At 37.4% G+C, this 25,199-nt stretch overlaps 1 protein-coding gene across 2 annotated transcripts in view; it reads right to left on the bottom strand.

Moving 5' to 3' along the window:
• Nucleotides 1-3,174: 3,174 nt before the first annotated feature.
• The window catches only part of EFNA5 (ephrin A5), a 213,558-nt gene continuing 191,533 nt past the window's right edge, over nt 3,175-25,199 (bottom strand). For both annotated transcript variants that reach the window (XM_084503310.1, XM_084503311.1), the window contains exons 3-5: nt 12,925-12,990; nt 12,429-12,509; nt 3,175-7,488 (exon numbers count right to left, since the gene is read on the bottom strand). In XM_084503310.1, the coding sequence (XP_084359436.1) occupies nt 7,367-7,488; nt 12,429-12,509; nt 12,925-12,990 (269 nt within the window). In that variant the 3' untranslated portion in view covers nt 3,175-7,366. The remainder of the gene's footprint in view (nt 7,489-12,428; nt 12,510-12,924; nt 12,991-25,199) is intronic.

A 25,199-nucleotide genomic window follows, 5' to 3' on the forward strand; every position in this document is an offset into this window, starting at 1 on the left:
TTCTCCATGCCTATCACAGCAAAGAGAAGCAATGGGGTATGCACAGCATGCCAAATCTCCCCTGAAATATTCACACCCAGCCAAGGGCTTGATTATTCTGACCCTCCTCAGTCAATGACTGGCATTGCAGGACTAGCTACTTCCAGTAAATAGCCCTCCATTTAGGGAATGGGCTAAAGTTGCAGTTTTCATGACTGAAAGGGTTGTTAGGCATTGTCTGCCCAGGGATGTGGTTGAGTCAACATCCCTGGAGGTCCTTAAAAGACATTTAGATGTAGAGCTTAGTGATATGGTTTAGTGGAGGACTTGTTAGTGTTAGATCAGAGGTTGGACTAGGTAATCCTGGAGGTTTCTTCCAACCCAGATGATTCTGTGATTCTGTCATTCCCACTATCCAAAAAGGAACAGAACTTAAATATTGCATCAGAGATGCTTCTTTAGGAAGATGCTTTGCTTTTGATGCATTCAGTTTCTAGACTTCTTAATCATTTTGGTAAAGGTTAAAAAAAATTTTTTTAAATAATAATAATAATTAAATAAATCCCTCCTAAACTTCTTGGACTGGGTAGTCAGTGTTTAGGTGAACCTTTAGTGAAGATACAGAAAGTTATAATCCGGGAGAACATAAGATAAAATCGGTTCTTGGCAGTAGAAGGAACAGAGGGATACTTATATCTACAGTACCCTATTGATTTACTTGACCTCTCCTTTTACAAATACCATCCAAACAAAAACTTCAATTTTGCCAACAGCATTTTTATCTGTGGATAAAAAAAAAAAAAAAAAAAAAAAAAAAAAAAAAAAAAAGTTTAAATGTTAAAATTAGTACCAGAAAATAAATACAGCTAAGTGGGCAACTGTGTCCCACAAAATAGCACTTAGAGCATGCTTTGAACATGAGAACTGCAGGATAACTGGCGGAAGAATGCACTTAAGAATGTATATACAGGAGAACCCTTCCATCCCTCACTTCAGAGCTGTATTACAAGGTGAATAAGCCTACAGAAATCACTCTAAGCCTGATCTCAAATACAGTGTACACTTTGTTAAAGTTCTAGGCAAAAGAGAAAATGCTTCTTTTCCTCAAAGTAGATATCTAGCTTGCCTCCCTGCAATTTCTTCTTGTATTTATAATCATCCTTGTGTAAGCAGATGAAAGGAGAATTTGCCTGAAGAACCATCACAGGAAAAATGAGTGTTTGAAGATGTGCGGGTGGCTGCAGGAGTTACTCTGTTTTGAATTCTTCTGCATTAAATATGACTGACATCACTCACCTAATAGTTTTATCTGAGGGGGACAAAAACAAAAACTGCTTAGGTTTTCTACATTTCTGCAACTGCTATCACACTTCTACTTTGATTTTTATTTAAATGATATTTTTGCATCTAAGAAATCTAAGAAATCTAATAAAAAGGAAAAAAAAAAGCTTTAAAAAGCTTCTATCTGGTCTAGGATAAATTTTCAAGTAAAAAATAAATAAATTGGCACAACTTCAGCTTGCATTCACCTGTAGCATCAAATGAAAGTGATGCTAAAAACAAACATGAATAACTGGCTTATACAAGAGTAGTCTGTATCACAGCCTTTACAATGAATGAGTCTTGATCTGGGCAGTTAGGCACACACCTGTAATACAAAGTGTTTTAAACTAAATTTTCTTCTAAGGGGAAATACTAAAAGGACACACTTTTCAATCTTTCACTTTTAAAGCTCGTAAAATTTTAACCATCCCAGTTGGTTATCACATCTCTAGCCTATATAAATCAGAGCATTGTTTCCAGTGAATAAAAACACCTTGGCACACAACCGTATTGTAGTGGTATGATGCATGCCGAAATATTCCTAAGAATGTCCTTAGAGGTACTCTGTGAGCAGAATTATTCTGTGGAAGGAAAGATGAGGGAGCACAAAGGCCCATTGTGCACACTAATGCAGAAAAATGAAATCAAATACCATTCTCAGCAAAAGCAGAGTGTCTTCTGAGCGAAGGCTATTAAGCGTGTCAGGCTGCAGGATATTTTCTGGACATGGCTATTATGTTAAGACATACTGAACACATGTCACTTATAACCCTGCCCTGGTTGTAACATCACAGCTCCAGAGGAAAAAGTCTGGTGCATCAATTCTTTGTATCAAATACTTACACACACTTCTACTCTCACCAAGCTGTCACTTCTCATTTGTAAAGAAGGCTAGAGTAAGTTATAATTAGTACTTACTGCCCTGTCAACTAATTAAATGTAATAAAAAGCTTTCAGTGAGTTTAATGCTAACATGTGGTAATTACAGACGAGTTCTGAATGCAGGGTGCGTGTATTATAGGTTTCGGTATGTGTCCCCGCCTTCCATGACCTAAATTCTCCTGCTACACCACTGTACCTATTATGTGATTAGACAACAAGCACTGCCAAATACACCTTACATACAAGTCATGCCCGATCCAGTCCTGTGCATTTTTTGAGGCACTGCATCAGCCACAGGGGGCACAGATGCAAAAGAAAGAGCCGGCACAGTTGCTTGCTTCCATTCCTCTTCTTCCTTGCAGGAGGTACCATTGCTCATATTCTCCCATCCATGAAACTCCCACCACCCTCAGCCCTTTTCCACACTTTTGTGACTAAAATGACGGCTGAGATTTCAAACCACTTCCAACCCCATCTCTTTGTCAGTCAGAGGAGCACCCGGGGTAGATGGGTGTGCAGCTGCCCTGTTCGCATACCTGTGGGGCTGTCTCTATTCCTCAGAGAGCAAGAGCAATGCCACACAAATATGTGCTACCCAGAGGAGTAAGGAATACTGCTCTGGAGGCCCAGAGCAGGTCAAAAGAGATGATGGAAACCATGTAATGCTCCAGCACTTTTTTGGCATAGTTCCTTCTTCTCCTAAGTATTTGGAAGAACTATGAACACATAAATAATAATAATAATAATAAATAATAATAATTTTAAACAAAAAGAAAAAAGTGAAGAGCAGAGCAGCCAGAGTTTAGATCAGCCAGGATGTAGGTCATTACAGCTCTAGGTAGTCAGTCATTGTGCCCACTGCATTCTTCACACTTTCCCACTCATACTCCACATGGCTTTACATTGCCCACAAATATGGAAGGTAGGTACAAATAGCCCCTAAAATAAAGACGTAATTAAATGAACAAAAATATAGCCTAAGAGAACCAATTAAAATGATGAAAATCTTTAATTTTATTTAAGTATAATTGTACGGACACGTGTATATACAAATACAGATCTTATGGGGCAGGGTTTTTTTTTGTTCGTTTGTTTTTTGTTGTTGTTGTTGGTTTTTTTTTTTTTTTTTTTTACATTTTCTTTTAAGTTCATATAATGTAAGCATTTCAAAAACAGCACTCAATGAATAAGTGCAAAGAAACTGCAAAGCAGGGCAGTACAAGCACAGGACCACACTGAGCTGGACTTTCATACCCAGATGCATACACAATGAGTGGCTTCAATGGGGGTGTCAAGAGTAAGCATGGAAAGCGGATTTCGCAGACTCATGGGTAACCTCCAACATGCCAGCATCTATTAAACTGTACAGACAATGGCAGCAAGCCTATTGTAGGGAGATTTGTCTCACATCCGAGAAGCTCGAGGGCGAATGCATGGGAAAAACTCAGTGATGCCAGGCCAGAAACAGATCTGCCCTTTCACAGCTCCAAATTAAAAAAAGGACAGGGGTGGGAGAGGAGGAAGGGCAGGAAAAGGGGAGAGAAGTGTGGAGGGTTGTACAGTAAAACTGGTGATTACAAAATCCAAGTGTAATGAAAGGAGGGGAAGAGTTAACACACTTTTCTAAGTCTCTGAAAGTGACTGAACCATTGCTCTCACTAGGCAATGGATTAAGTTCAGTTTTGACAACTAGGGGTGGGAATCAACAGGTACAAATACAACCATTTTCCTTCCACAATTATATAGGAAAGGAAACAATCTACTCATCTACTCTCTATACCTCCCAAAATTGTTTCTAGTTGTTTTGGAACCAAGTACATACATATAGCGCACATGACACTGGCAAGATCCTTTCTGGAAAAAAAAAAAAAAAAAAAAAAACTATTAATGGAAACAAAATCAGAGGGAAAACAAGAGGAAAAAAAAAAAAAAGATTTAGAAAAAAAAAAAAGAGAGAGAAAAAGAGTTGTTATATCCCCAAAGTGTTTTTAGAAACAAACATGATACAAAAGAACAAAAACTAACACAGAAACCACAGGGCTCCAATATCAGACCTTTAAACACTGAAGACAAAACATTGATCATCAAAAGTCATGTTGTTCCAGGTCTCGACAATGTGAAGTCTTGCAATAGATGAACGATTTCCAAAGATGAGTCCTGTATGCTGCAGTGTCATGGCCACTTGTCTCTCAGTTCTCAGCCATGATCACACTTGATGCTTCAAAGCTCTGTCTTGTAATCAACGCGTGATTTTAATATCCTGAAATTCTATTGTTCTCACTTACAAAAGACATAAGAATCAAATTAATACTTTATTATCAAACACTATATACAACAGAGGTTGCTAATAATACAGAATTTAAAGAACATAGCTTTAAGATTTACTTGTCTTTCCTTCGCCATCCAAGTAAGTACAGTACAAAACAATATTCTAAACTAACACGAAATGTTACCTTGTCTATTAAAGGATACACGGTATCCACTAAACCCACTGATCCCTATTTTCCCTGCTTTGCATTGCAGTGGCCTTGGCAGCCAGGAGTGCAAGCCATGGGGGTAAGCAAGCCACCGAGGCTGAGGGAGAATCAGTTCCTCAAGCCTGAGAAGGGGCAGGCAGAGTGGAGGGGAGCAGAAATCTCCTTGTAGTTGGTGCCAACATCTGCATTCAGAGCATCAGAGATTTGCTTTGCAACACAAAACCCATCAGTACTTACTTCTATGACTGGGATTGCCTGATGCCATCAAGTACTGAAATGGCAGTGTCTTGTAGTCTTCTGGGCACCCTGGGCAGCACAGAGACCTGCCTTGCAGCTGCACCACTCGTGCTGTCCCTCACCTACCCATCAAGGCTCTGTAATAAACTGAAGGTTTATTATTCAGGTGCAATGGTGTTGCACCTGAAGCAAAACCATTGAAAAGTGTCTGCTGTAGATAAGTGTACATCTCAAACTCTGACGTCACTTAGAGACAAAGGATGGAAAATGAAGCCACCACTTCCACATGAAATTGACACTGCTGGTACAACTGTCTGTAATTGTTATGAATCATTTAATAGGGTTACCTATCATGCAATATTATCAGTTAATAATCCATTTGTTGAGGTTCATTTTGACTAAACTCACCTCATCTACAGCTCTTTAATTCCTACTTGAAGGAAGTATTAGCATGTGTACCAAGTACATCCATGCTAAAGAGTGGAAAGTACCAGCTAGATTGTAATGGGATGCTGGCTGACTTCCCTCACTGTTTAGACTACATATCTTTTTTGTGTGCACTTCACACTAGAGGAAATTTCCTACATTCCTGCTGTAAGCACAGGCCCTGCAACAAGAACCTTGTTGTATGGTATCAGGCAAGCTCAGGTTGTGGTTTAGCATGCATAAAGCCTCCCTTTATATCTTAAATTGATTTCCCCTTTTCATCCTTTACTGAATAGTGAGCTGCTTACAACTTTAGGAAAGCTTTTCCTCTTTAAAAATAATAATAATAATAATAAAAAAAAAGACAAGCAAGTGCTGTCTGCTGTTGGTATCACTCAATTTTGTTATGCCAGAGTTTTTCTTCAGAAGTAATACAGAAAACCATTGTTTTGTTTGAATGCGCTCCATGTTTTGTTTCGCATTTAACAATTATCACAGTTTTTGTTTAGAAAAGCTTTGTTTCAGTCTTGGTTTGATATTTCCCTGATTATGCTTAGCAGTTCGAATTTCATGGCAGCCTAGACAAAAAATACCCCAAGGCTCGCACTTCCTGGCAAATGACTTTTTCAAGCTCTACCATAGCCAAGGCTCAGATTCCCTAAACAGGGTCACTCCCAATTCCATCAAACAAGACAGTCCCATTTCCTACTTGCATCAAGGCGTACCACTTTTCTCACATGTTTAAATAGGACAAGCATATATACTCACTCTCAGCATAAAGTATATCTAAATAATGTATTTTCTATTCTAGTGGATTTTTAAAAAAATATTTTGTTAAGTCTTTGGGAGCCCATCTAGTTTATCTCTGGCTGATAAACACGTTTCCTCTACTCTTCAAACTGTGCTGGAAGGGGAAAGGATAAAAAAATCAACACTTGAATTCATATTCCACACTTCTTTTCTTTCCCCCCACCAAACAATGCTACTAAACTGTTCTGGCTTCTTTTACTTGTGGTTTATTCCCATGACTGAGGAACTTGCAGGAGAGACAAATCGAGCACACTGGAGATCCTGTGTCCCAAACATGATTCCTCTGGCCACTGATGTCCTCTCATAGCATGTATTAACACCCAGAGCAGCATCCAAGGCTATCAGCTACTAAGTCAGCGCTGGGGAAGGTCACTTTATTCTGAAAGGTGCCTCTGCATTTCAAGAAAAAAATTGTAGCACCACGGTGATTTCTTTTAAAATAAAATAATCCGGTGTGCATTATCCCCTTAAAACGAAATAACAGAGGCACTCACACCCCCAGTGAAGTTTCCTAAATCTGACCTTGCCTGCTGTGTGCTAACATTTTTAAATACTAACCCCTTTCTCTCACCAAAGACAGCGTTTCTACTTGTGAGCATGAATTTTACTGTCAAAGATGTTTCAGGACAGTTTGTAAGAAACAATGTCTTCCCCTTTCAGAAGCCTGTTCATTTAGAAACTCCTGGAGGAAATGGTGTTATATCTGTTCTTAATATTTCCCCTCCAGTCCTGACATCGTGACACGATGCCTTGCATGATCATCTTACAGTGCTGAACAAGAAGGCATAAATATTGTATTGGAGAGAAAACTCTCCCAGGCTTTCACTCAGTTTCTTTATCCTTCACTGACTGCATCTGCCACTACTCTTCCTTGTCTACACACGGATGACACAGTGAACTAACAGAGGTGACTTCTTAAAGGAGAATGCAGAGGAAAATAAGAATCACTAGTGTCACTATTATAGTTTGGCATTTTCATTTGGAGTCCTTTTATTTGTATGGAGGGGTTAAGAAAGTCACAGGGTAGGTAGGGACAGGTGCTGAAGCTAGTTATCCCCTTCAAATTTTTGCTGAGTTCAGGCTAAAAGGGAGAAGAACAGGGAAAAGGGAAAAATAACAATTTGACATCTGCAAAAACAATAAAGTCCCTTTCTTGGGATGAGCAGTTAGGTGGATCTTTGATGTTCCAAGACCCTGATATTTTCTGCGACAGGTTGCTGGAGCATACTGTGCTATAATATCAAAAGCATTGCCAGGAGGAACAATAGAGTTGCCAAAAGCCGGCTGGGTATCCTCGGTGTCTGTGCCGCATTCTCACCACGGGATGGCTCGGCTGACTCATGTACGGTATCATCTGTTCAAACAGAAAGCATACATTCCAATGAGATTTTGCATCCTTAATAAACTCTCACTGAGCCGACAACTGCAAGTAGATTTCACTGCCTTTATGAAATAGGGCAATGAACCTTGTGTTGTCATTGACTTTCACAACCATGTAATACCTCATTATGTAGCCAACTTGGGGCCAAGTCCTGCATTTCTTACTGGCAAAACTCCCACTGAAGACCAGAGGAGCAGAAAGTTAAGTCTGACTGCAGCAGACTAAGGAATGAAAGATTCCTACTCTAAGAAAATACTGTAGCTCCAGATTTGGATGGTTTATTAGATAGCAATGTCAATAGTGAGGCAGCTAAATAAAAACACCTGATTTTCAAAAGGGCTTGAGGAAGTTACATGTGCTTAGAATTAATTTCAAAGTTAACCCCATTCCTGAGTTACAGATTTTGGCTCCTGAATTAAAAAGAATAGCCCATAAGTGCAAGCATTTATTCCACTTCTACACATCAAATTTCCACTAAAGTACACTTCATTTTGGGATGTGCAGGGGATATGAGACGAGTCTTCCTTTCTCAAAACAGAATTTTGAGGGCTAAGACAGTCTCTGATTGTATACAATACAGGCACAATCCCAAAATCTCATAGGTAGCAGACTACTTTTTATGGTACACAAAATACAGATTTACATATGTACTGACAAAACTAATGAAAAAATAACTACCTGGTTTGTGAAAACATGCTTATGTATAGGCACCAGAGGAGAATACAGTCAAAAACACTCTGATAATTTTATTACACCGAATAAAGATCTGTTTATTTATTTATTTATTTATTAATTAAAAATCAGCCTTAGAGCTAAAACTTGTAACAAAAAAAAAAAAATATATATATATATATATATAGGTAAATTCAAATTCAACTTTAGTGTTGTTATGAGCGTGGTATTTTTCTTTGCAAAATCCCCTATATCCACAGCTATCTAGTTTAACTAATTTAAGAGCAATCTGTCTGAGGCTTGCCATAAAAAGTCAGCTCTGTGTTTGAATTTTCTTAGTATTAAATGAACAAAATGAGCTAAACCTTTTAAGGAAGTGTGAAGTGGCCTCAGAATGAATTCATAAGCTATTTTAGGATGCCTAAGTTTCCAGGAAAATTAACAGTATCTCACAACTTAGTGTAATAAACTTCCCCATTTTAAGAGAGGTGTTGAAATACCTGTGATATATTTGTTTCAGAGCTCCCATCTCAACAAATTGCGCTTCCAGGATTAGAGTGGATGAGAACTGTGTGATCCCAATTAAAGACACTATGGGAAGTGGAAGGTACAGCAACAGGATCACCAGGCAACACTGGTGTGGAGCCTTTCACGTTACTTAGCTTCAGTTAGATCAAAAGATCCCCTTCACACCCTTGACACCTAGCACAGAAGCAGGTAGAGCACTTAGCATTATTTGGGTTAACAGGCTCTTTGACTCCAGTCCAGTTTCACTGGGAGATGCACAGTAAACTGGATTAGCAACGTCACATTTTGTTCAGCACTGATGCTGCAGTTGTGTCAGGTCTATCAGCATGTCCTTGGTGCTATTCAATGCAAAAGTGTGAAAAGCAAGCACTGATCAGTTGTGAACATGTTCACATTTGCAAGAAAGGGACAATTAAAGGGCTGGAAAGGGCTATTTAAAGCTGCTAGTTCTGATGGTTGTCAGAACCAAGAGCTGTTCCGTATTTCACTTGTAAGTTACTTACACTATTGTGCTTCAGTGGCACTGCAATGAGAATACAGTACTTCACAGGAGCAACTTCCCCATTAAATCATACCCTAAGAAGGTGTGGGGAAAAGATACCCCTGTACTACCGGTCAGCTCTATCTCCTTTGATATACATAGAGTTGGCTCTGCCCACTTTGGAGACATATACTCACCACTGATGAACTAAAAGTACAGGGGAGAATGATGTGAACTATCATCATTCCCCTTGCATCATCAACAGAATTGCAAGTAAGTCTGAATTTGCAGACTGAATGTTAACATTTTTTACTAATTATATCCATGAGTCAGGACTAAAACACAATAGGGCAGAACTAGTGTGAAGCAGCAATAAATCCTAATTCTCTATGACTCTCAGCTCTCACGACTGGAACACTGAGTACTGCTAACAAATCTCAACCAAAAAGGTCCTAAACTAAAAAGATTAATTCCTAAATTAAAAACGTGGAAATCTTCTATGATGCCATAAAAAAAAAAAAAAACAACTCTTCACAGGGGAATTCATTTAAGGGTCTCCTTACAAGAAATCATCAGAGCTTTCTGTCAATGCAGTCCCAACGTGTCTGTGCTCATATATTACAGCACACATTTCATCTGCAGTTCTCAAAATCACTTTACAAATATGATTTTCCTTAGAGGTGCAGGGTTATAAAATCTTTAATGCTTAGGCTGAAGGTTTGAGTTTGTTTTAAACAATGAAGGCAAGTGACAAATATGACAAAATTCATTAATAAGATCTGGAAGGTCACTGCTAAGGACTGGGAATACTAGCGGTAATTAGAAAAAATTATTTTGACAACCATGAATTTTCCAGATCACATTGCTTTACATTATATGCATCAGGTGTAATTATTCCACAGCTGCAATTTTTGTTTTAGGGACAGAAGGGGTGGACAAGAATAGGGACGATTACTTCAGTAAATTCTGAAAGAAGAGTGATCTCTACAAATCAGTTTCCTGCAACTTTCTGAACTTTCTGAGCAAAACAAGTGAAATCATAAGGCTTCAAAAATCACTTTTTTTTTTTTTTCAGAAGAGCAGTCACAGTAAGTAATCTGCTGAATGTGATCCTCCTGCCTCCTCATTCTCCTGTGTACTGCAGGAGAAGATGGTGGCAGGCATGGGAGAGCGCACAAGCAGAAGATGAGCGCAAGAGGCAGGTAGGTGAGTACATGTTACAGATTACATACAAGATCCACTGGGGCAGCAGCAAGCCTAACAACCTCATAACAGGAAAGCATGACAGCAGTTAGTAGATCTCGGAATGACTGATTATCTGATGGTGACTGGTCCAAATAATAATGCAAATAAACACTGATCTTGGGAGTGTCAACATTTTGATACCTGAAAGGTTCAGAATGAAAACCTTCTCTTTAAGAGTATTATCTCCCCCTGGTAACAAAAACAGCATTTCATCTCAGACTGCAGGATACTCTTTGAATGATTTGGGTTCTCTGTTTCACCTGCTGCTTTCTAACAATATGCTTTTGTGACGGTGCTAGCTAGGTATAGCCATTCAATGGCAAGTGAGCAGTACTGCTGAAAAGAATATACAGTGAGGTCACTACGATCAAATGCTTATTACTCACATGATCTTTTTTGCAAACCAGTACCAGGGGGAATACACTTCAATTAGCCCATGCACCAATTCAAAAAGTGTAAAAGAGTGCACTGAGTTTCTAGATTCATAGGTTACCTAGAGATGGGAAATGATCATCCTAATGCCTCCTGTAGAAGGTGAATAATGTTAATAAAATTGCAAATCCATCTCTGCTGTAAATGCACTCATCTTGCATGTATATTTGCTTAGAGAACATCCCTGATTCTCAAAAACAAAATTTTTAGGTGAGTTCTGAAAACCCTCTCAAATAAAAATATAAAATTATACTGTGTATTTATCGGCAGATCATTCAAACTGTGGAAATCTTATTAATACTTCTGCCTAAATAATGGCTTTTAGTTAAAGAATCAGCAAATAACAAAACAATAAATAAATAAATAAATAAATAAATAAATAAATGGCAACAATAAACAAAACCAAGGGAACAGTCTCTTTCAAATAACATAAGACAAAAGAAAAAAAAAAGATCTTGGTAATCTGTTCTTCAGGGTAAATACTAAATTTTAAACACTTGTAATGTTTATGGTATCATTTGTTTATTTAACTGTGCTTTTTAATTATTGAGGTTTGAACATAGCAATGTGTGAACAGTGTGTTACAAATAAAACAAACAGATAAATACTATTGCTCATGCTTGCCCTACATACCCACCTAATTTTAATGTCATGAGACATCCCACTGAGGTGGATGGGATTACTCACACCCCTAGAGTTAAACATGCTCCTATCTGTCATAGACCTGAGTCATACAAACATACACATGCACTTCCCACACAGCTTGATGGTGGAGGATAATACAACTTTTCCCTGTGTTGATAAGGATTTCTTTCTTGTATAAAAGAAAGTATTATTCTTATTTTTAAAGGCAGCATTTTGGGGAACAAATGAAAAAATGACAAACCAAATTATTCAAATAAATTTAAAAAAAAAAAAAAAAAGTAAAACCAAACAAAAAAAGTCAACCACAGATTAAAAAAATATATATATCTTAAGTTTTCTGGAACAGGATAGAAATTCACATTTATCGGTGTGTGTATGTGTTTGTTTGCACATGTAAAAACAATACTTTGTCTAACAAAATATGCATATATGTATATATATAAAGGACTAATTTCTTACTTAAACACTAACTCTATCAGCTGCATGCCTGTGTCATGCGCTAGCATTAAACAAGCAGTGGTTCTATTTCTTTCAAAGTCTTTTGACATCACAAAACACATGAAGTGTGCCCTTACTTTCTAAGACTTTGGTCCCAGTCAAAAACTAGAGTGGTCTTTAAACATGCTGAATATTTGGCTTGGATGGACCAGCAAGTTCATGACACCAATCAAATTTTATGCTGGCACACACCGTATTTTATTAAACTGCATAAATGAAAAAGCAACGTTTTTCCTCCCCTGCATTAAGTAAGGAGACAGGAAATATATCACAAGTGATATTAGCACTGCTAGAAACGAGCAAAAGCAGAGCAGTTATACCATGCAAAGCATGCAGAGAGAAGAGGAAAAAAGTACTCAAGCACCAGAGGGATACACGCATTTTTTAAAAGAGATTCTCTAAGCATACTAACCTGCTGGTTCTAATGAATTTTCTACTTTGTCGTTAACATCGAAAACACGATCATGAACACCTATAGTTTTCATACAGCTGTCTATAACAAAAATAGAGATAACAGCCAAATATGTTAGTGAGACACCCTTAAACTCCCCACTTTCTGTTTTTTTTTTTTTTTTTTCTCTCTTTTTTTCTCTCTATTGACTGTATATAATTAAGCATATTTATATTTTAAAGTCTGTGGCACATATCCATATGCCAGTGTAGTCTTCCATTGGTACAACAGTTTAAGAAACAACAAGTTAGCAATTGCCATGTAATTAAAATAAAGCCTTATGAAAAATGATAAGAAAATATGATGAAAACCGTAACACAAGTGTTGCTGTACAGAACAGATACACAAGATTTAACAGTAAAAAAAATGGAAAAAAAAAATTACTGCTGTTAACTAGACCACACAGTAAAGCATGCGCTACAAAGCCACCCTCAAAAGCTTAATCTAAAGAACTTACTTGCTGGTCGCACAAAGACTTTAAGCTTTAGACAGGATCTCCTTCCATTATCTGGGATTGCAGAAGCTGTAAATGGAGAAGAATAAGAGAGAAGTGAAAGAGTAAGAGAGAGAAAATGCATATGATCCTTTGTCCTAAAATCAAACACCCTTTATCTTCCCTTCATCTGAAAGGTTGGACACATTTCAGCCTCTGCATCTAAGGACTTCAAGTGTGCAAAGTGGGTTGATAATGCAAAAGCAGGGAAGCAACTGCAGATTTTACTATAATCTCTTTTTTGATTTTTTTTTTTCCATAGGAGAAGTGAAGCACATGGTATTCATAATGTTTCATTATCTCCTCTCACCTTTCCACATGTTTTTCTCAAGAGAGAGCTTCATAAGGTTTCTGCTGTAGTGCATGTGTCTACCTTGAAAAATTACACTTTATAATAATTAAGATTATTTATAGGAAAGCTAGTCTTGAAATGGTAGGCCATAGGCTTCAGTGACCCATAAAGGAATGAAAAAAAAAAAAAAAAAAGACAAAATGACACTGAAGGTGACAATGCTAAAAATATAAATACGTACTTACCTCCATGAAAGTAAAAATACACCCTGTTAAATACACGCAACTACATTCTACTGCAAAATCAGCCTCTGTATTCTCCACTTTGTTGAGAAAATTCTTATTTAGCTTTAGTCAAAATATGATTCCCTATGTTACATAACAAACAACCAGCTTATTCCTTCTTTCTGCCCTCCTCCATCATTTGCCATTCAAACTATTTATTTGGAAAAGTATTTACAGTATGAGGAGACAAAAAAGAGGAAACGATGTCTGGCACTGTACAAAAGATCATACATATAAGTCTAGCATCAGCATGTACTTATTTCTGAAAAACAACTGCTGCTCTGAAAACTTCCTTTCAGGAACTATGCTTGTCTCAAAATACACGATCACAGGCAAACATGCCAAGCTACCTGACTTGGGCATGCAAATATTCACTTGTGAAAGACCATTTGCACATACATTTTTTTGTATGTGCCCTTGTAAAAACCCTCAAATGCCTGAAATACTGCCTGAAGCACCTAAAGTCATTTTTATTTCATTGCAAAGCCTTCTCTATCATCCAAAAAGCTATGCACTAGGGCAGAACAAGTTGACTTTTGCAGAAAACTATTGAAAACTGTCTGGATTTACAAAAGATGATTGGACTGGCAATCCAAAAATTAATTTGTTCTGATTACCACAGTCTCATCCATGTTTTTCCATTATGTTCCTGTTCATGACAAATAGCTAAAAATATTGACATACATATGTATGTTACAGACGTATCAACACACACTCTTTGTCTATGTGCCAAGCTCACAGTTGAAGAGCTCCTCAGCTAACTTTAAATTAATTCTGGTAGCCTTTGATGATACATTTCCAAAGCAGGCATCAGCTTTTTCCTACAAGGAAGAACTAGCAGATTTAGTAGGAACACAAAAAAGAAGCAAAGTGAGAATCAAACAGAACTAAAGCTGTGGTTCTGCACCTGTTGGGAAGTGCTTGAAAAATCATTTCCCTCTTTTAATCACAAAACAAAAGTGTGCAGAAATGATGCTCCCCCCTTCACACTGACAAGCAGTTAAGAAGTGCTAACAGCTGGCTTTGCTGTAGGCTCTTACTAAATCAAAGTCAGAAAAACTCCCTCTACCGACATTTACAGTAACTGGTGTGTTATTTAGGGCACAATATTTGCACTCTGTGGTTATATTCAGGAAATTGTGTCCTTTCTGTGGCCCTCTCTGAGTATATGCAAACAGCTTTGCTCAGACTAAACAGGCAGTTGTGGATTTCTCAAAAGATAAGAATTCTATTATTACCGTATTGCTAACATAAAGGTGGAAATGGCATTTCCAATATTATCCGAACTAGAGAACATATAGTAGTTATATCACCAACAGAGTTTTTCCTGCTCAGAAATTATTTCAGAAGTACATCATGATACACATTTATTCAGAGGCACATTTTATCTTTGACATTTTCATGCTGCTGTTTATGTCCACAAAACAAGCATGTTTGAGCTCATTGGTGTTTATTAGCACACCCTTTTAGCACTAGCACTGACTAACTACGATAGCTAGGATCAAATAATATTTCATCTGGAAAATCAGAAAATGAATGTTCTGTACATGTAAAGTTTATATGTGCATATAATATTTGCACACTCTTAAGAGCAAACAACAGCTAGTGATTAGCAATGTTCTTTGGGAGAAAATTTTGAAATCTGCCCTCTGCTTAAATCTTCTTCTGTCACCATTCCTTACATAGGGTTGCATATAATGTGCTGTATCATGAGCTGCAGTCCTTTTGCAATCATAGCAGTTACATTTAATTCATCATCCTTGAAACTAACACGGTTTTAGTGATAAGTATGAAAAAGTGCTTTTTCCTTCTCCAAGGAAATTATGTACCCTCAATGCTTGCAGTAGAACTAGGAAGACTCCTTTTTAACCACAGTGTTTTACTCCTTCAGAGGGAATAATGATAATTAAGAAAAAATAATCAAGTGACATTTTGTTCTGCTCTCACATGTGTCTCAATGACTAAGAACAAGGTGATGAAGTGATACAGTGCAACCTCTTTGGCCTTCCTGAGAAATTAAGAGCTGTTTATCAAGCTGGGTGGCTGCAATCTATTTTCCTCCATTCTTCTCCTTTCCATCTTAAAACAAAAACATTGACAATTTGTAGTATTTCCCGTATGTCCAGATGTATCACTCACAGGGCAGAGTCAGGTTGGCTAATGTCATCCATCCTGCTCTCTCATACATTATTGCAGTTTGTCAGTATTGTTCTGTTCCCTTCTATCCCCTGTCTTCTTTATTCTGCAATATTTTCACCACTATATTATGAAAACCCTGACTCTTGGATTATGATGCCAACAGCTAGGAATTATTTTTCCTTTTTCAGCAACAAGCTCAGGATCTTTTATCGCTAAATTTTAGGCACATCATACTTGTTGTCCACTAAGGAAAGCCAGGGGTGTTCATTAAACTTTTTTTTTTTTTTTTTTTCTTAAGTTAATACGTTGAAGCTTTAACTCAAGTTGAAGTCTGAAGTCCTATTCTTCCACATGAAAGTAGCTTTAATGACAAACGTTTGCTAAAGAACACAAAACTCCCAACCAGGGTGACCTACCAGCCAATGTTTTGAGTAACAACTACAAAGGAACACCAAATGACCAAAACAAAACTAAGGACAGGATAAGCTGCACATATTAGCATATTACTAAGAATAGATGCTAAATACCCTAAATACTTTTTTTTTTTTTTTTTTTTTTTTTTTTTTCTGAAGCAGAAGTAATGCTGTGGCTAGGATTTAACAAAATCTGATGCTTAAATGAAAAATTCTGGGATCAGTTCAAACTAAACATTTCCTACCAAACTGACTGCAACTAGTGTCTTGACTTCAGGACCTAAGGTTAGGAAAGGACACTGTTTTCAAGGTGTTTTACTTTCCAAGAAAGGTGGGTTTCCAATGCAGTAGAGGTCTGACAGATTCCCTGAGACTCCTGCATGCTTGCAAGAGAGCGACATTGCTGAACTCTGGAAAGGAGAAAAAGAACTGCTCTCTGACAGCTGGGGTCTGTTAAATTTCCCTTCCCAGCTAAACTTATTGCTGCTGTTGTTATATTCTACTGGCATTAGCTATACTATAAGAAAAGACGTCCTTTCTTGGCCTGTACAAAGAGAAATTTCATTCTCCTGTCTGAACAAAACCACGTTAGCCTCTAAGGCTTTGGTATAAGGCTTTTCTATTTGCCCCCTTTAAAGGTGATATTAGCTACAAAATAGAGGCCAGTTCTGAGAGCAGGAAGACTCTGATGCTAATGGAAACTGTCCCATGCAACAGTTTCCATTTCAAATGCTGAAATTCCCAAGGAAAAAAAAAAAGGCAAAAAAAAAAAAAAAAAAAAGGCAATTGAAACTTAGCTGCACAACAAAAAGAATCTTTTGAAAGAAGATTCCTTATAAGGAACAGAAGAGGTTATATCCTCTTTTTTTCCATGAATGATATTAGAATAGAAAAGGTCTGAGTGGTTTAGTTTGTGTCACAAAGAATGACAAAGAAACACAGAATGAGAAATCTGCAGTGTTGCTAGTTCCTATGATTTCATTATAATTCCTGTGATATTTTGTTCTACCCACTCTGCCCCTACCAGCAACTTCACAAGAATCTCCTGGGTCTGTCTTTTGAAGATCACATTTTATACTTTACAATTACTCCAAGTCTTGAGATTAGGAGCAAACATGCATTAAAATCTCTCTGAAATTACCGGATATATTAAAACACCTTAATGATCATAAAAAAATAACTGCTTCACTCTCTTTTCAAAAAAAAAAAAAGGAAAATTTCATAATTCAAAAGAAATTTAAGTCATAACCTCTGTATTCTTCAGGTGAAAATTCTGTATCCATCAGATGAAAAAAAAAACAAACACACAGTGAACTACTGCTCATAGGACTAGAGCCAAGCTGGATCCAAAAATGGCACTAAAGATAGATTAGAATAGAAAATTTCTTAACTCTGAACCACTTCTGGCTACCATTTTTATACCCTGTAAGGAAAGTGAGTGAAGAAAATGATTTTCTCCTCATCTAGAGCCAAACCATAAATATTTCAGTATTTGCTAGCTATATTTAAATATGGAAATTATATATACATATCCATCTCCCTTCAGCCTATGCCAAAGCAGTTTTCTGTTAGAAAACACATGGTATATTATTAATATATTAGATATAAATAACAGGTACATCCTTTCTCAGCCTGATAAGAATTAGCAGAGTTATTCAATAACTACTGGAGAGCCACAATCAGAGAACAAAAAGTGGCATACACAGAAAACAGTGGTGTTTTTTTCTCACAACAGATTTTCAGTCAAATTACAAATTGCAAAAATCTCCTTAAAAGAGTCATACAGATATGGTTCAATCAAGCTAAAAAGTGGGCTAACTAAAAAGTAAATGTAAAAAAAGACAAGGTATGAAAATTTCAATAGTAATGTGGTTATCAGTACCTGCTAGTCATGTGACAAAAGCCACAAATAAGCATTTTCTTTCCTGAGACAGGCAGTAGTTTGGCTGGCACCTATTTGAGCCTCAGTTTCTAACTGAAGAGAAAATTATTTGGATGTTGCATATAAAGAGTGTCTCAACCATCCATCCTATTTACTGATACTCACATGTAATCAACGCTTTTCTCTGTTTGTCTCCTCATTCATTCTTAGCTTTCTAATTATAACATTGCACTTTTTACTGAAATGTAAGTCCTGATATAAAAAATTAATTCATGAATGCAATTCAAATCCTCATTTAGCATTACAAATATACTTAATATTCAAGCCACAATCCGCTATGGGCCCTATTAGACAGCAAAACTGGAACCATTCAGTGTACAAATAATGCTTCATTTATCTAAGTCACTCAGATGGCACCTTCATTTTAGAACTGGGGGTACACTGGCAAAGGAATATAATTTCTCTTATTATTTTGTTTTTCACATTTCAATTACCAGTTCACTTGTAATATTATTTGAAGGATTATAAACCACTGTGTGAAAAAAATGTGGAGATAAACCTGTTCGTTTCTCTCTGTATTTTTGAGAGCTGTGATTTCTCTCAGTTGCCCTTTAAGTGAATGTTTTCTTCTGCTCTCTCTTCAGATGGCTAATAAACAGGGTTTCCTTGTAGAGAAGATCCAAGAGATCTCACCAAGATCTCTCCAGTTCCTTGCAGATGGACTACTACCAACATCCTCTGTGTGCTATTCACATTCCTGGCACTGATAAGTGCTTCCAAACCACAAGCACTGAACAGGCGTATTGGTCTAAGCTGGGAAGCCAACAGAGTATTAATTTGAATTTCTCCCCAGCACACCAAATTGAGGTTGCCTGCAACTGGACCGAACACTCAACACTGAGAGCCCTGTCAGAAGGACTGCTCTTGGAACTTTTGTAATCACCTGGGGAAACACCACAAAGAAAACCCACAGAGCAACCCCATACACAGGACACTGTCTTTGTCAAGCAGGTACTCATGTTTACTCAGGCCTTCCACATGTTTTGTGCTGTAGGCTACAGACAGTCTCCTCAGGAGAAAACATTTACAGCTGTGACTTGCCTCCAGCCCCTTTCAGGCACAATACCACTCCCATTAGTCAAATCCAATATCCAGGTAACCTTATATAACCTGCAAATCATAATTCCACCAACTAGAAGTGTTTTAGCATTCAATACCCTGTGTCAGCTATGGAGCTTTAGAAAGTTTTATTTTTAAGAACAGTCATCTGCTGTTTTTTGTAAGGAACTGAGTATGTGTGAGCGCATTAAAAATGCAGTTTTCCATTATGTTTGCCACAGGCAATATTTCTCAATTTGTGCAAGTGAAAAGAAAAAGTAGCCTATTAGTTGTTAGAAGAGCTGAGCCTTTCCCCTGTAGGTTTTCATGTGATTTACCATACAACACAAATGTATGTAAATTAGCCAGGTAAATGCAGAATTAGTTATTAATATTCTTCTCACAGTGTAGATTGAAAAAAAAAGTTACAAATTTGCATAAACGGTACAACTGAAAAAGTCAGCTAGAATTTAATGAATCAATAAAAATCTCCTTTGTGTGCATATATAAAGTAAGACCCATACCTAAGGACAGTGAAGGGGTCTTTAAACTTATTAATTAAAAGAGAGGCTACCTGAAAGGATTTACAGATGACTTTCTCCATGTGAGTGTTAAAATCTAAAATTAAAAACAGATAAATAGTGGTCCCAAGGAAATCCCTGCCTTCACCAACCCTTGAGTTTGACTTAAGAAAAGGGTCTTTGCCTGTCTGTTCTTTCATTCCCAATACTAACAAGAGTTTTGTTCTGACTGTATAAACACGACTTCAGCCTGGGCAAATTTAAATATTGAACATCCATGACTTACTCATTTTTCAGATCTAGTGATCAGACACATATCCTGAGTAAATTGTGACTAAATTTGTTTGTGCCTTTACTATTGCCAACGATCTTGTCTACCACTAATACTTTGTCTATATTTAGTCATCTCTAGGATGAGGTTGCAAACAAAAATTACAGAGCATGTTAAATATTCAGAAATCTCAAGCTACCAGACAGAGAGAGAATCTCACCTGGAAATAAACCTCATCTAGTATTGCCAACAACCCTTGAAAACTAAGAAAAATCACCTACTGAGGAAAATAAATAAGTAAATAAATACATAAACAGATACAAGGTCACTGCTAATACTGCCTATGGCTTAATATATGCAAAAGTACTATGGATATTAGTCTTTACAAATTAAGTTTTGAAATATTACAAGTTTCAAAGTATTACAAGGGTACATAATACAAATGCACATTTTGCTTTATTCCTGCATGCTCAAGTACATCTGTACGAAGTAAAGCTAAAAGCAATCATGTAATGTTTCTGTGTATCCATGTATGCATACACAGAGGGATATATTTATAAATCACAGAGTACACAGCAATGGAGAAAAAGACCTGTTGAAAGCTGTGTGCACAACAAACATCATGAAATATTACCTTTATTTTCTCATGTAGTATAATTAATTTGTCCTATTTTGCCCTAGACGTAACGACAAGACATCCCTGTCACTGGCCTGGCTGGTGCCACATATTTTTAGTGCAAAACTTCAAAACACCCCAAAGCTCAGCCCTTCATGGAACTGGGCACCTGTAGAGGTGAGCAGAAGCTCAGATGAGGCAGAGAACACCACTTTGGATTCAGTCCAAACTCATGATATATTATCTTTCTTCCCAGGTTGCCAAGTCCAGATGAGTTCAGGAAAATGCAAAATCACCTCAATGCCTGTATCCTTTAAACCCTCAGAAGAAAAACAGACATTTCAGCTGGAAAAAAAAAAACAACAAACAAACAAAAAAACACCTATCTGAGCTGTTCCTCTGAACCAAACCCTGAAAAAACACAAGACCCTAGCTCAGTTGTGCTTTGCAAAGACTTTTATTTATTTATTTATTTATTTATTCATGAAAGTAAAAGCAGTTACATTTGTTTATGAAGTGGGGCAAAGCTGTCATCTAACTGCAGCCTGAGCTTCCCAGAGAACCTGTCTCGCCACTGTGGTGTTTCTTCTCATTAAAAAACAAAGCTCAGCTGGAGATAAATGAAAGGCATATCCTATTTTGAATGGACTTTAGTTGCACATAGATTCTGTGAAATATAAGGAGCTATAGATGAAGAATAGATCATATGGTTACTCCCACATTAAATATTTTCAGGTCTTTCTCTCATATAAGAAAGTTTCTCTTTTATAAATGCAAACTTATATATGCAAACTTATCAATGCAAACTTATAAATGCAAAAATACATACCATAAAATAAGGGCTAAAATTTCCACACTAGCACAATATAAATGACTGATGTCATACATTTCTATTGCAACAAACCAACACTATTATTAACTAGAATGAAATAAAAACTTAAGATCTCATTACCGTTTTCAATGGCATTAACAAAAACAAATACAGTTATTGTACAACATTAAGACTATATTAGAGTAAATTGCTAATAAAACAAGTTAATACTATCAAATAGAGCACTTAGAGAAAAGTATATCCTCCTCATACTTTTCATAAGCACTTTTGCACTTTGATTTTCCCTTGGTATCACTAGAAATAAAATGTTTTTCTTCAAGCAGGCTATCCATTTTGCTAATTTCCATCTCTAAGAACTAGACATGAGTAAATCCTTTGAAGAGACATTACAGTCTTGTTAGTAATGACCTTCTCTTTTTGATCTTTAAAGCAACATGTTCACTCACATGGAATTTGTGGGTAGTGTATCATGTTTCTAAACCTCATATACTTTAATGGTCTTCATATTACCCCTGTCTAGCTTTACCACTGCTGACACTGTAATTAAAGCTGAGAGGAGCATTCCATTCTACTCCATTTTCATGGGCTTCCCACTATCTTAAAAAAAATAGAAACCTTCTAGCTTCCCATGCTGTGCTTGTAAATTCTGTCAGTTCATAAACATAAAGAAATAATTATGGATGTAGTATTGCACTAGGAGTATGACAAGTACACAGACATGAGAAGTTACTTCTGCTGACTCACCTAACCAAAGCAACAAAATTCTATGTTTATGTTCTTTTTGTGGAGGGAGAGGCAGAGGGAGATGTAAAGGCAGGAAGACATCTGCAACAAGCTGCTTTAGGCCCAAGAGAAATACGGAAAAAAACATAGACTGTGGGCCGTATTTTATTGTTATTTAAAATGAAGGCAAACAGTGAGAATAATGCAGGTTTGAACATGTTTGAACGTACATGCATGTCCGAAAGTATGCAAATACACTGCTTAGTGAGAATACCATTGTTCAACATATTTCTGAAGGTCCTTTCCCACTGGTAAAAGTTTAACATCAGCTTAGCATACCTTTTACAAAAAAATGTCTTTATGCACACAGTTAGGTTTTACACAGACAAATCCAAATTTGAGCTGGATGAAAAACAGGCATGAAGCAGAAAAGGTGAAATTTGTAAAATACATAATAATCCACTGCAACTCAAGCCTGTTTCTGGCAAATTCTTTGGGCAGAGATCTTCTGATTCATTACACCTACTGTGACAGGGTCCCAGGTTTTGACTTAATAGAGTACATATAAAATAACAGAAGCCAGCAGTATATTAATAACAGTATATCTTTATCAGGTGAATTCCCAGTTTGCTCAAGTCCTGCAGAGGGACTATTGGACCTTCAATCACTCTGCCATATGTGCCAGAAATTTTTCTCCCAGTCTTTAGAAAGATTTCTTTAGTCCTTTAACTTGTCACCTTTACCATGAAAGATTTTGGAACACATTAAACTGAAGTTTTATCATTAACTGAAATTTGGCCAGTGTGTCAGGCTATGGCAGTTATATTTGAGCTTCTAGCTTTCTGCTTGTTTCTTTCACCTGCCCAGTTTGTGTTCATTGCCACAGGCCACACTCATACTTTTAAATCCATATTTGAAAAAGGCCAACCTACATAAGCATTGCTGCAGCCTCACCAGGGAGAGCTGCTACCTCATCAGGAAGTTGACATGTCTCACCTATGCCAGAAAAGGACTGTAGACTGTCATAACTATGACTGTGGGAAAGTTTGAAACACCCATGGGACAGCTAACCTTTCATTTCTCTGCCACAAATTATTTCCTTCTGTGCTTTTTTTTTTTTTTAATTAATGTATACCACAGGATGTTTAGCCCTATTCCCAGTGATCATTCCCAGCTGAACTCAAAATTAGATATATATGTGTACATTCTTTCATAACTGGGACTCAAAAGCCCAGATGGTTTGGAAACCAGTTTCTGAATGCAGTGAGTACTTCATCAGACTGTTGAGCCATACAGGTACTTCCTTGAGATTTTACTTTCCCAAATGCTGTAACAAGTGCTCTCTCAGAACAGTAGTGTTTCTCTGTTGCTCTTCTGGAAAAGTCCCCATTTGACACCAATAATTTTCCCAGGAATGCTTTCATCTCTATTTTTCACCCAGTACTTTCTGATCACAGCAAGCATCTCCTCACCGCAAGCTTGTTCCTATGTTCTGTGCCTGTTAACCAGCCATGAACTTGCATATCAAGTTGTGAGCCACACTAATTGTGCCTCCCATGTGTATCTAAGATCATACATACAGAAAAGTATGGGATAACACAAGACCACTTACTTTACACCTCCTTGCTGACACATATTTCACTTCAAAAGATGGACAAAACCTCCACCTAATTAACTTCTTTCAGCCACACAGTATCCATCACTGCTCCATTTCAATGTCTCTAACCTAATGTTGTGTTTCCACATCTCTGCTGGGAAATACCTCAAACCTGGTCACACCAGAGCAATCCTGTCAGTGAAGTACACATCCTCCATCCTGCTTTCAGTAACCAGGAGGATCTGCTTACATTTGTATCCCAGTCCATGGCTAATCCATACCAGAAACATATGCACTGGATCTAGTTCTGGTACCTGTGCAGAGCTGCATGCCACTGTGCATCAGATGCATCCTTTCCTCATGTTCAAAAGCGTACTGAGTTTCTCTGCAGAAGCCTGCGTACAGTCCCATTTACCTTAGGAAAAGAGCCACTGAAAATGCATGTATTTTCTCCTTGAGTTAGTGTAGCAAAACATGCAGAGTTCAGACAAACTCCCAGCCAAACTTAGGAAAAGGACAACAAACAAAGTCTGAGACCAAATACCTCACTCAGGGGTGTGGGGAACCACCAAATCTGCAGTGTGTGTCTATCCATCTGTCCCCAGTCTCTGAGCTGCCTCAGGCACCATCCTCCCAGAGCAGGGGGCACATCACCGGGTCCTGCACACCCCTGCAGGATTTCCAGCCAGGACAACACAAAACCTGCATCCGTTCCATGCTCTCTGGCTGAGGCTGTGCAGCCAGAGCCAGTGACACAGAAGGATCCTTCCTGTTCCATGTTCCTAGTTAATTTTTAAGATCACCATACAACTTCCTGTTCACCTTCTAGGGGTCACTGGTTAATCTGTTCTTCAGCCAAGTAAGAGTGTTAGTGGTACACATCTGCATTTTTCTGTTCTCCCTGTATGAAATATCCTGCAGAGACAAGATTTTTTTTTTGTGGGCTTCAGGTTTCCCATTCACAGACCTGTCTTGCTAGGAAAGATGGGATCACACACAAAAAAAAAAAAAAAAAAAAAAAAAAAAAAAAAAAAAAAAAAAAAAAACAGGAAACAGAACTCAGAATGGCTTTAAATAATTTTTCACTTCGGCCTTTTAATAACAAGATAAAAATAAATAAATAAATAAATAAAGATAAATTGACCCTCTATTTGTAACACGTCACTCCATTATTGTTTGAGACAACATCCCCAACTTCTCAGGAGGACAACAAACACAGGGAGCAGGGGAGGGAGATCAAGGTTTACATTTTTGTTTCGCTTTATTCAGAAAAACATGCATCTTGAAACAGAGCTGCAGACAAATAGCAGGTCTGAAGCACTATCGGTGCTGGCTGCTTTCTGCTGAGCTGAAGTGACCATTTTCAGATCCTTTCAATCTGTGGTGAAAAGATCATTACCATGCTACTCCCGGGAAGTCAGTCCTCCTGCAAGTGAGCTCCTTTGTTATGAATATGGAACAGATGGAACCAAATCTATCTGCTCTGTAGGAACAAAAACACTTACAACCTAGCTCTCTCTATTAAAGACTCTACTTAGCTCCTTTATACCACTGGCTTTCTGTGCACTGCT

The sequence above is a fragment of the Aythya ferina genome (assembly GCF_964211825.1).
Source record: "Aythya ferina genome assembly, chromosome: Z".
Taxonomy (NCBI): domain Eukaryota; kingdom Metazoa; phylum Chordata; class Aves; order Anseriformes; family Anatidae; genus Aythya; species Aythya ferina.